The sequence below is a fragment of the Dendroctonus ponderosae genome, unplaced genomic scaffold, assembly GCF_020466585.1.
Source record: "Dendroctonus ponderosae isolate FM_Combo_2020 unplaced genomic scaffold, Dpon_F_20191213v2 Dpon_F_20191213_7, whole genome shotgun sequence".
NCBI lineage: Eukaryota > Metazoa > Arthropoda > Insecta > Coleoptera > Curculionidae > Dendroctonus > Dendroctonus ponderosae.
The window spans coordinates 13,490,396-13,503,211 of NW_026018916.1; the positions used below are offsets into that span (position 1 = coordinate 13,490,396).

Consider the following 12,816-nt stretch of genomic DNA (forward strand, 5'->3'; position numbering starts at 1 on the left):
TATTTAAAAAAATATTTCTTTTTGCTATGAAATATTTACCAAACCTATAAATATTTAGTAAATATGTATGTAATATTTTGTGCTATTTGGGGTAAAGCTTAAAGGCTAACGGTAGTTTATGTGGCTTCCTCACAAAACATTATGACACCAAATGAAATTTAATGTTTCTAAACCAACTGCAAGTTGGAGAACTTCTAACGCACGGTCTGCGTAGATCACCCCGTATAAACAGGACTTTTTATTGCTATTTAAAATCCATGAAAGAATGCAAAAGTTTCACGTATTTTATTGAGCAAAAGTTTAAACACAGGTAATATAAAATAACAAGTTTTTTCAGATTCCACTTAATACATTATGCATTGCTTTTTATTTGATCTGGCAATGAACTGTAATGACTAACTAATAAATTATCGTGGCGCCTCCAATCGCCAGATCAAGATAAATACCTTGGCTGCGCTATAAACTTAAATTAGACAAGACCACAGAATTTAGTATTAATTTTAAGGAGTATTAATTCAATCCTGCTTAAAGGTTGTAATACTGCAATTAGCATTGCAATCCGGCTTATATTATAAATATTCATTTGATAGCTTGTTTTACGTATACCTTTTAATACTTGTTAACAGGTTGACTGCCGACCATATTTTTCAGGCTCTCCCGGACGCCGAAATTTTATTATTACTATGCTACTGCCTGTGCTGCCCAAAAATCATTAACTACTATTTTCGATTTGTTTGGCTTTTTAATGCATGTAACTGCTCCAACGAGAATTTCTAACAATTCAATTTCAACTATAGATTACGTGGCGTCTGATTTTTCCCCGTCTGATGTTCGGTCGACAGTATCTAGCGCAGGTCTTTCTGATCATGAAGCGGTAATTGCCAGGTTCAATATTTCCCTCAAACCCCCGAGGAGAGCTCGATGCTTGGGTAGAATCTTCTCATCTTCAAATTTTGCAACCTTTGTCAAACCACAATTCGGAGCTTTGAATCCGGAGATCAAAATTCTGGCTGAAAAAACTGAAATGATAAGTGCTTTCAATGAGGCCTTTCCGCTTAGGTCCATTAAACCTAAACGCCATAAACATTGGATTACGCAGGGTTTACGCACCTCTGCGAAAAATATGCGCTCGCTCATGCATATAAAAATGTTTACTGACTCCACTCAACTTCTTGAAATAATTTCAAATTATATAAAAATCTATCTAAAAGTAATCAAGTCAGCAAAGAAACTGTATTATCACAATTGTTGGATAAGTGCTAAGAATGTTTCCAAGGAAACCTGGTCCATTGTTAATGATCTCAGACGTAGGGGAAGGCTCAGGCGTGCCAAGTCCAAATGAGTTAAACGAATTTTTCAGCAACATTAGCAAAAGTGTTACTTCTAGTATTTTGCCGACATTCGACCCTCTTTCGTTTCTTCCTGCTTCTAAGAAAATCGCTGGTAGTTTCTTCCTAAGTCCTGTAGACCGGATTGAGCTGCTACAGATGATGCACAGCATAAAAAGTAAATCTTCATATAGCACGGATAACCTATCAATAAAAATGTTCTTAACCCTCCCACTTTCAGCTCAGTATGTTTTAACAGACCCAATAAGTGATTCCTTTGTGCAGGGAGGTTTTTCCGAATGCCTCAAAACAGCGATCATTATTCCCCTTCATAAACGGGGTGAAAGGGATGGATCATGTAATTATCGTCCAATCGCAATGCGGCCTGTGCTGTCAAAAATAATTGAAAGGTTATTAAAAAATCGCCTCATGCCATTTATCGTCAAACATGGAATATTATCTCTAGAGCAGTTCGGATTTTCATCTAACAAGTGCCCCAATGATGCAATCTTTTCCTTGCTTCATGATGTTTACTCATCGCTAAATTCCAATCGTCCCACTGCTACAATCTTCTGTGACTATGCAAAAGCGTATTTGACTGTGTGAGTCACAGCATCCGGATTTTTATGGAGTACGTGGGATTTATTCCTACAAGTTTAAGTCCTATTTTCAAAATAGGTAAAAGTTTGTTAGAGCTAAAGGGTCTGTCTCCGAGTGTAAATTGATTGCTAGTCGAGGCCTACAGGGTTCTGTCCTTGGACCTATTTTTTTCTGCTATACATCAATGGCATTACCTACTTGAAAATCAATGGCAAAATTACCCTCTTTTCTGACGACACAAGCATAACATGGAGTGAATCTGATGCTGTGTTCTTCCACCCTAAGGTTTCCAGCGATCCCAGCGTTATGATCGAAGCTTAGTCTGACTCTACTTTGCTGGGTTTTGACGTCAATAAAAAGGTGGCCTTATCTTATAGAGGAGCTTTACAACACGTGCTCCTTCATAACAGCAATATTAAATTCGTTGAGTCACTGCAATTTCTGGGTTTGAACATTAATGCTAACCTAAAGTGGTCTACTCATGTTGACTTCCTAATAAAGAGACCATATTATGCTTGTTTCTCAATTCGATCAGTTGCTGAGAAGCTGTTAGATCAGAGACAGAACTTAAAGACATAAAATGGGACATACTGAGACTGGGCGAAGTAAGAAGGAAGGGTGAAGATCGAGTAATACTCAAATCAGGTGATCTACTATGCTACAAAGCAGAAGGAAAAACAGACAGCTACTGGAACAGACTCGGAATGCTAATTTACAAGAAATAGACAGAACACATAAAATCCACAATAGGAATATCATTCAGGGCCATATACGTAACAATGTAATTTAAAAAAAACATATATTGTGATTATTTCTCTACAATCTGCCTGCTTATTGGCAATAAGACGACCTGTTGCTTAGTTTTCTTCACATGTAACAAGCGGGCGCATTACAATAAACGACCTCTAGGCTTGCCTTCAATTTGATGAGTATGGTAGAGCATGATTCGGATTAATTTGGTTGGAATCTATTGCAGATGTCGGATGCTGCTAGTTTCTTGAGCCTCTTGTTGGGTATTTTTTGGAGTTGGTTGACTGCCAGTGGATTTGGGTGGCAACCTATTCGGTGGTGAAATTTTTCAGGGAATCTCAGTATTTCTTTTCTTATGGTTGACATATCTAGGTACTCATGCAGAGTGTCCTTTCTCGCGTACCATGGGGCGTCTCTCGTGTATTGTAAGGTTTTTGATTAGAATCTTTGTAGTATTTCGATGTTGCTGTTGCTAGCTGTTCCCCATACTTAGGTGGATTCCGCAGATTCCGCATCGGCATCCTAGAAGCCAGTACATTTTTTAACTCTTAAGTCTAATTCTATATCTATATATGAATTTTCCACGTTAATGGTCGGTCTGGATTTTGGTATGCTGTTTTAATTAGAGTGCTATTTATTGTGATTGGGGTACATTCCCCTCTCTTCATTGTGAACAGGCCCTTGACGTACTTGTCCTCTTTTATTCGTATGCGCCACTTGGTTAGCCATTCTTCCATTTTGTTGATTCCTGTTTGCAGTTTTGTGATGCGGTAATTGGGTTGTGGTCTAATGCTAGTATAGCTGTATCATCAGGGAACGTGGCTGTTCTTATAGTTTAATCTTATGGTAGGTCAGCTGTGTATATAGTATAGAGGAGTGGTCCAAGAAGAGTCCCTGTGGCACCCCGGATTTTATTTTGAAGTGTGACGAAAGATCATCATTGATTTTTACCTGAGCCGTTGGGTTGTTTAGATACGTTTTGATCAGCAGGTAGCTGGAACAGCAGGAATAACTCGTAGCACCGCTAAAACTATATTTACATTTTTTTAAATATTTCTAGTAATAAAGGTACTAAAATTTAAAATGAAAATTTGCAAATTTTCCCACCCTGTACATCTCAGTCAAATCTGCAATTTGTAAATCTATGCATATTTGCATTTAAATTACCTTATTTGTGTTTCGAGGATTAAATTGAATCTAATTTATAATAATGTTATATGTAAGATAAAGAGCTTTGCTGGGGAAAATTTAAATTAATTTCAATCAATATTTTAATTAGTTTATATCAAGATTCAAATTAGCAAGATTTTATTGCTAAATCTGAAACGAAATAAGGTTATTGACATTTTTATTCTAATTAGTGTTAAGCGAATCTGCAGGTGAATAACAGTTTTTTAATGACAAAAACCGCTACTAAACAGTTCCCTAAATAAACTTTTATTATAATAGCATTTTAAAAATTGTTGCTTATATCTAAGCATTCCAAGCTCTTTCATATTTTGCTTCCTAATAAAAATTGCATTATGCAGGGTGATTCAAAATTGGTGTAATTCCTTTTAAGAGTATATAGGGGCCCACTTAAAGAGTACGAGAAAAATATTGAAAATTTTAGTAATGTATTAACAGTTCAAGATCGAATTTCAACTTTATTATTAAGCATTATTTTGCAAAGGTCCCACATTTGATTGGTAGCCTATTGGAATACTGAAGCATTCTAAAAGACAAAGTACGATCATCTTGTCAAATTGCGAACATTTTTTTAAATTAAAAAAGTACTCTTCTACAATTTTTTCATGAAATGTCAAAGCGGCAATGATGTTTTTTGTCATTAACAGATAGTTACAGGTAGACAGCGTTTGTCAATAATAACAAGCATTTGCCAAACTGTGGCTTATTTTGAAGCTCCTTTTACAAAATGTAAACCAACAGCGAATTTGCGAATATGCTATTAGTTATGGGAAAATACCACAGTAACATAGCAGAATCTGTAAATACTTACACCAGCAAAGAGCTACACACTCAACGATGGAATAGACGCAGATAGTGGACAATCTGAAGGTGCTCGGTTTCCAGATCTAGAGGAACAGGTATTGGAGATTATTGCAGCTGAGCCTTCCAGGAGAGTACTTAAAGCGCAGATATTTTTTTCTTAACCGTCCACACAGAAAAACACGGATTCTTGTGGATTTTGGAAGGATGGAACACGGTTTTAGTTCAGCGGCTGTTGCTGAAATTCATGCTAATTCCAACTTTAGTAATTTATACAATTAGTTCCCGCAGTAAAGACTTGAATTCTTGGAGTTTTAATGATCATGGATCTTGTTTGTTTTTTATTGTTTTCTGCTTTCCAAAATAATAACCGATATATTTAAATGTTGTCTATGACCTTCACTTTAATTAGATACAATTATATGCCTGTAAAAATCAGAAAAATAATAATAAAATAAATAACAAAAATAATTAAAAAAATTTCCTAGAATATTGCATCTTAAACACAAACATTAACCATAAACAATTCACTAAAAAAAAGTAAACGACTATGGCGTACGTTGAAGTACCATGCGATGCGTCCCGGGCATACCCATTGGACTCGTCAGAAAGACATCAGGTAGGCACTACCTTAGACTCCAGATACTGTATACAGTATTGGCAGGTATATGTGAACCGAAACGGCGCAGATCTTATGCGGTGAGATATAGCTGGCATATCGGTTGGATCTGCTACTTGAGAAGTGGGGGATACAGTTCGCCACACGACTTTCTCTGAGGTTAGGCGTCGCTATTCGAGCAAGGCCAGGCGGTTAAACACCAAGTATGTGCATAGCGGCAACATGGCAGTGAGACGCGCTAGCGCAATCCGCCAGGATTGCTGCGGACGGTTAATGAATATACAATATCTGCACTTGACACATTGCACAACAACTGCACTTTCTCAAACACCGGATACTTAATTGTCCCGATACCTTCCCCGACGAAGAACCTACATTCCTACCATATATGTAGTATTCACAGAACACTAAAGCACATTAAACCTCTGATCTTCCAAAGACCGGTTTAAATTGAGCAGCAATTAATTAACCGAACACGAGAATAAAGTGATTGGGGCGCAAGATGTTTGGAGTGAAACGGGCAGGACTTCTTGCTCTTGGAAACACTTGTGTTTTAAGAACAGAATTGTATTTTATTTGATCAATGATACATAACCTTCAACACGTAGTTTTGGATGACAGTTGTGACCTATTTAGTTATATCACTCATTTGCCCCAAAAAGATGGCAGCACTCGGGGGGCTGTTTGTCGCAGCACTGACCGCAAGGTGATGCCGTTATCATAACCTCAACTCATGTTATTGTCTCTCTTATTTTCTTTGCTTCATGTTTATCCATGGTTACCGGAGTTTTTAATAATTACGAAGGAGCAGTTATGTACGTAATGTTAATTATGCAGATTACCTTGAAAAACATTGTTGCAATCCTTCTGATCTAGTATTTTGTAAATATCTGAGTTTTTAATAACATTTAATTTTTTTTACTACTTTTTCTGTACCCCCAAGACACTAGGGATGGTCGGTATTTAACATAACGGCTAAAATAACATTGTTACAAACGTGTAGTAAGTTGAAATCGTAGTTACAGCTAGCAAATGTAACCGGTTGTTTTTGAAACCGTCTCATAAACCCGAAAAAGCCGTTCGCAACAGCACAGAATGGATGCGACACCGTCGAACATCTATCTAGCTGCAGCAGTTTGCCAATTTAAATCGTTCTTTTTGAAACCATCTCATAAAACCAAAATAGTTGAGCGCACTTGGAACCAGCTGCAGCCGTTTGCCGATTAAAAGGTTGTTTTTGGAACATTCTCATAAAACCGTAACGGCGGTGCGCACCAGCACAGAACCGATGCGACAACGTCGAGCGATCTATCCAGCTGCAGCCGTTTACCGAGTTAAATCGTTCTTTTTGGAACCGTCTCATGAAACCTAAACAGTTTTGTGCACTTCGCTGAAAAAGTGGTTCGCGTCAGCACAGAACCGATGCGGCATCGTCGAGTGCTCTATGCAGTTCCAGCAGTTTCAGTAACCATCTGTCAACGGAAAATATGTATAGTGACGTGTTGCCTTGATTATTGCGTTTATCACTTTCCGTTTATTAGAATTGCTCTTCAGTTCTCCAGAATCCATAATCGTTCAGATATGGATCAGATATTAATTCAGCATTTTTAGTTTTCTGACGTTCTGTAATAGGTGTTAAAAAAGGGATTTTCCTCATTAATAAACTTAGCTCGAGATGTATATGCCTGTAATCAGCAAACTAAGCATGAAGAATGTACACTTGCATATAAGTTATGGCCAAATTTATAGTCTAAGACATAAATTCCATCTCAGTTAAAATGTGAAATAATAAAACTTGCCATTTTTAGATATAAATTCAGTCACAAGAGGAAATGAAAGTTAGTTATATAGGCGTTGTAAGGTCGACATATTTTTTAAACGTATTTTTTGGTGGTACCAAAATTAACTCGGGTAATATTTCGAACTCAGTAAAAAGCATCTGCAAAAAAAATATTTTTAAACGTTAATTCATTTTTAAATGAAAATTAGATTTTTTGACATGTTTGCAAATAAAGCGTATATTTTATTTAATGAGTTTTTATTTACATATTTTATGTAGTTTATTATCAGTTCTTTTGTTCTTTAAGCAGGTACTTCTGACCCATGTTTTGGTTTTGATTTTAGAATATTTTATTTTATCTAAGAGCTGTAGTTAATAATTATTCTTTTAATAAACTAAATCATTTTTTGTCATTACTATTTCTACCATCACCATCATTGCGCATGTTTAATGAAAAATTTTAAAAATAACATGTTCCTTTTGGAACCGCATTTTGAAATCTATTACCAACGTGAAACGGGAACGTTGTAACCTTGTTACAGAAAAATAACCGTTTCTCCCACCTCTACAAGACACCCCCAGACAACACCTCCAGTGGAATGACGTCAATTTTGAATTACCCTGTATAGAAAGAATTGGAATATTTGATTTTGATTAAATTGGAAACAATTAGATAAGTTGTTGAGGCGGATTCATTTTTTTACAAACTTCTTGTTGGGTATTTCGCCTCAAAAACTTTTGCCTTTAAAAAAGACGAAATTTCCTCACGTCTTTTATTACAAATTGATAAATAATGCTCCTATTTGGCAATAAGAACGAATTATTTATCAAAATGTAATCAAGAACTATCACCTAGGGGGTATCCTGCGACACACTTAGGCTCAAGCTGTAAGAGAAAATTCCAATTAGTAAAGAAATTAATTTGACAAATTACCTTGACGTTTCGATAGCTATTTTCTGCTGTCGTTATCAAAAGAACCTAAATGAACCTAAAAAGAGTATGTTAATAAATTGTGTAGCAATAGTAGGATAATACATTATATGAAAATTCGCTCTGATAATTTGTCTATGCAAAATTTAAACAATTAAAAAATCAAAACAAATTAAAACAATCACACTTCAGTTGGAATACTGGCTAATACGGTAGGCCTGACTAAATCAGTGATTTTTTAGGAGTTGGCGCAGTGCTACACAATTGCTTGGTGCGCCAACTCAACGTACCGGCGCAGTACCTCAGTTCCGTTGCTGAAAAAACCCTTACTTATATTGTCATTTATATAAATGAGGTCACTTTTTTTATTTATTTGGGGATAGTGGTAAAACGTTACTCATAAAAAATATTGATAACCTTTTTTTTTCGTTTTTAAAACTACAGTCTCTAGCCTCCTAACCCTTTAATCCGCATTTATAAATGAGTTATAACCCATTAACCGATGAGTTGTAACTCATTAACTTAGAGAGGGTTATGTTTTGAGTTGATGTCTTAGTCCTTTCTGGACATTTTTGCGCTTTTTGTAAAATCTTGCAGCATTCATGGTTTTTGCGCAAAAAAAATTATTTCTGTTTGCTTACTATTCACCAATTTCGGAAATCAACTGCAAACGCCATGGTAAGCGATCATCTTTTTTTTAAAGAATTAATTTGCAAACGTTTCTTAATTTTTCTATAATACTAACTGTTAGGCCCGGTCGCCCTATGAAAGCGTTTTCGACCGAATTGAGTGAATCAGAAATCTCGCGTAAAGAAGAAGCAAATTTGTAGCAAAATGTGGCCCTGAGATAGGAAGAAACATCAGAGAAAGTTTTACTGAAATCCATCTGATCGCTTTCCCGAAATTAGGAAAAAGCTCAATTTGAGTTATGTTAATGTAAAAGGTTATTCAGTGCATAAAATTGTCAGTTGGCAAGAGATCACAAATATTTTTTTGTCATGAGACCAAAAATGTCCATCTAGGATAGGCGCAACAACTCAAAAAAGATATGCGGATTCCAGCGACCCAATAAAAAGTTCTGGTAGTTTTTGTATCAAAACACTCCAAAATTCCTCACTTGCCCCAAGCGGATCAACTCGATTGCTTCATCAAAACATGAGTCTTACAGAAGAACAAATTCACGAGTTTTATTAAAAATAATTTGTTTAAATTTTGACCATCAATATACTTTTTTCTTAATAAAACCATCGGTGAGATCGCCTTCTTTTAATCCAAAGAATATCGCAGTGTCCGTTTGATCATACGCTTACGGAACATCTTGTATATTAATCCTTATTAAAGCCTTTTTAGAATTAGCCTTTTTACACAGTAGAACGACGATTTATTTGGATAAAACTTTAAGACATCCATTTATCAATAACTCCGAATGAATTGCGATGGGAACGCTTTAAGACTATAAGTTGGCGTCAGTTTTCCAACAGGCTAACGAGCGAAGACGGTTAAATCACTCCAATTTAATATGGTTTTAATGTTAATTTGTGTATATTTCCGGCCACACCATTGAAACCGCTTCTTCTTCTCTTCTCATAAAATTATATTCAGCTATTAATTTTGAAGCTGTTATGATATGGAAGTATATGAGATTAGAAGGAAATGGCACTCAGATATGTTGCATGCATCCTGTATTTGCCACTGGCACAAGCAAATGCAATATGTACTTGTAAAGACAAAGCTTTGTTATTGTCATGTCCTTATAAAAATATATTTTGTTTTAAACGACGTTCTGTTTTGTTTTAGCATACGTTAACTGGGCATTCTGGAAAAGTGATGGCGGCTAAGTTTTTAGGAGATGCATCTAAAGTTGTTACCGGTAGTCACGACAGAACTTTAAAAGTATGGGATCTACGGAGTAGAGCATGTAAGTTGCTTCAGTTTCTGTAAAATGATATAATTGAGGTCATTCTGTCGCATTTTAAATTCCTAGAGTTTTAGAATTCCTTGAAACACACGCTGAATACATCTTATTCATGCGTAGGACTGGGTAACACTGAGTTTTCAGGTGTTGACGCACTAATACCAATGCGATTTGTCGCGTCAATACAACGCTTTTTAAGATACAGGAAACTCATAATATGATAGAGCACCTTGTGATAGGTGATATGTAGTGGTTCTTAACCGCTTACTGCATACTGGGTCATATTTGGCACATTCAAATCTAATTAATTTTTCTGCACGTAGAATGATTTGTACGCCTTATTTCAAACTGTCCCAAATAAGTCACACTCGCTTCTTGGCGATGGGCCAGAGTTAACCCTACTATTTCATATCGTCATATCGCGTCATTTTGACTTCAGTTACTGAAGATCGTGTCGGCACGTGTTTTGCAATAAGTTGAATCTCAATTATAAAGTTCAGTTTGAAATTGAAGACCGTTTTTTTTTAAACTGCATTTTTACCGAAATTAAGTTATACATGGATTCTATATAAAAATTCAATGCCCGACCAGCTGGTAGCGTCAGATTAAGGAAAACACGTTAACGACGAGAGGTACAGCATAGACAAATTTCTGAGGTTCTTCAAAACTCGATAACTGCGCGCGCTTTTTTAAAACTTGATAAGTAGCGAACCTGCATTACTTAAATGAATCATTTTGTTAGTACTGTTTCAGCTCTGCTCCAGTGATTTTTGTTTTCTTTTTGAAATATGCATCAAATAACGGCATAATATAGTAAAGACGTAAAACTCATAAAAAAGGGAAGAAAATTTCGTATCTCTAAGGAATAGCATTCAAGTAAGACCAAAGATTACGCGTTATAGAAAAGCGAGGTTAAGTGAAGCGGACATCGCATGTAATAATTTCGAAAGCAAGAGAAAAGGTGTTGTTTGTAATGCAAGAGAACTGACAAGAAATGAGATACTTGGTAAGTTAACTATTTTTCAATTCGATGCAGAATGAAGATTTTCACAGACTTTTTAGGTTTTAGGGAAATGATATATGCAAACGACGCGAAAAAAATTGATCAAGATAAAATACTGCTTAAATTCATGCAAGTTGATGTACCTAGCGAAAAACTACAGATGAAACAGTTTTGAGGCGAAACGGAAAACTTTCGGTCAAATATTCAATTAGAACTTCTTGAGGCAATATTCCTGTTTGTGCTGCCACATTTTAAAATATTTTTATTTGTTGTTCCTCTGAACTTGTCTCATGTCTTGGGTGCAAGTAAAGATAGACTGTCTGCTATTTCAAAAAAAATTATCGCCGGAGAACTATTAGTTGAAAAGCGGGGAGGTCGTGTACCGAGTCAGATTGATAAGGATATTTCTGAAGCAATAAAGACACACATAAGCAGCTACAAATGCAGGGAAAATCACTATTCGCGTGAAAAATGCAGAGGAAACTACTTACCTCCTGAGTTAAACATACCGAAAATGTACAAAATATTTTGTGATACAACAAAATTTAAATGTTCTTTGGCTAAATACAAGATGTTTTATCAAAATTTTAACCTTGGGTTTGGAAATCCACACTCAGATACATGTTTCATTTGTAAGGAGTTTCTGGTAAATATAAGAAAAAACAATATGTTGGAAAAACGTAATGAACTGCTCACCAAGTACAGACTTCATAGGATGAGAGCAAAGGGCTTTTTCAAATACATGAATACTCAGAAAGAAAATAAATTTAAAGTTTGTTTCGATTGCCGACAAAATCAGCAATTACCAAACCTAGTTGGTAAAACCAAATTATAACCTAGGCATTGATGAACCTAGAAATTCGATGGTTTCTTGCGGAAAATGTAATGTGCTTTTGTGTCTAAACAAAGACTGTAACTGTTTTTATGCATTTCATACCGAATAAGTATAAATAAATTGTTTTATCTTTCCATAAAGCAAAATTGTTCTAAATATGGGACATCTTAAAAATGTCGTTTTTTTTCTTAAACAGCGTCTCAGATTTTTTTAAATATTTTTTCCGTGCTTTGTGTGGCAAAGTCTGCTGATGATGATGTTGATGAGATTTATTTCAAACAAAACAAAAAATCATGCAGTAAGGGGTTAAGCCCATGCGTCGTCAGCTTTTAAGCGGTGTTGCGCGTTCAACATATTTTCCTTTGGCTTTACTGTAAAGATACTATAACACTCGCCGCACAGTGAAGTATTTAATATTATTTTCTGATCAAAATTTTTTTAAACCGTTTTTTTTTTAAAACGTTTTAAATTAAATGCGGATTATATGAAAATTAGTCCGATAAGTTGTCCAAGTTGATCCAATAATTATGTGCACAAATGCCAAGTCTATAGTCTTCCTCCAAAGGCCCAAACTTTGATATTTTAAATGAAAATAATATGTAATAATATATAATTTTCGTTGAATGTTTAAATTGCCTGCATTTTAAAAACTATATAAAGACATTACTATTTTCATTTAAAGTAGATTGTTTGAAACTCTAAGAAAAAACATGGACCTAACAACTTCACCGCAATTGATACGGGATGTCTCAAATTCAAGTGGTATTTTTATATTCTGCATCAAGAACATCTGACACATTTGCCATTTGAAATCCACAATAATCGACGCCTTCATGCGGTGCTGTCAAACAAATTATAGAAAATTTCAAGAATTTTGAATACGTCTTAATACCAGTGATTGATATAATAATAATTAATAATTTGTAGATAAGTTCTATATTGTTGAAGCGGATTCATTTTTTACAAACTTCTTTTTGGTATTTCGCCTCAAAAATTTTTGTCTTTAAAAAAGACAGAATTTCCTCACGTCTTTTATTACAGATTGATAAATAGTGCTCCTATTTCG

At 35.3% G+C, this 12,816-nt stretch overlaps 1 protein-coding gene and 1 long non-coding RNA gene across 3 annotated transcripts in view; both read left to right on the forward strand.

Annotated features, from left to right (window-relative positions):
• LOC109542356 (autophagy-related protein 16-1) overlaps positions 1-12,816 on the forward strand; it is a 609,070-nt gene that overhangs the window by 573,848 nt on the left and 22,406 nt on the right. For both annotated transcript variants that reach the window (XM_048668352.1, XM_048668354.1), the window contains exon 9: positions 9,795-9,915. In XM_048668352.1, coding sequence (XP_048524309.1) covers positions 9,795-9,915 — 121 coding nt within the window. The remainder of the gene's footprint in view (positions 1-9,794; positions 9,916-12,816) is intronic.
• Positions 10,238-11,357, forward strand: LOC125505152. Its single transcript, XR_007281957.1, has 2 exons — positions 10,238-10,918; positions 10,975-11,357. It is a non-coding gene; the product is annotated as an uncharacterized LOC125505152 (long non-coding RNA).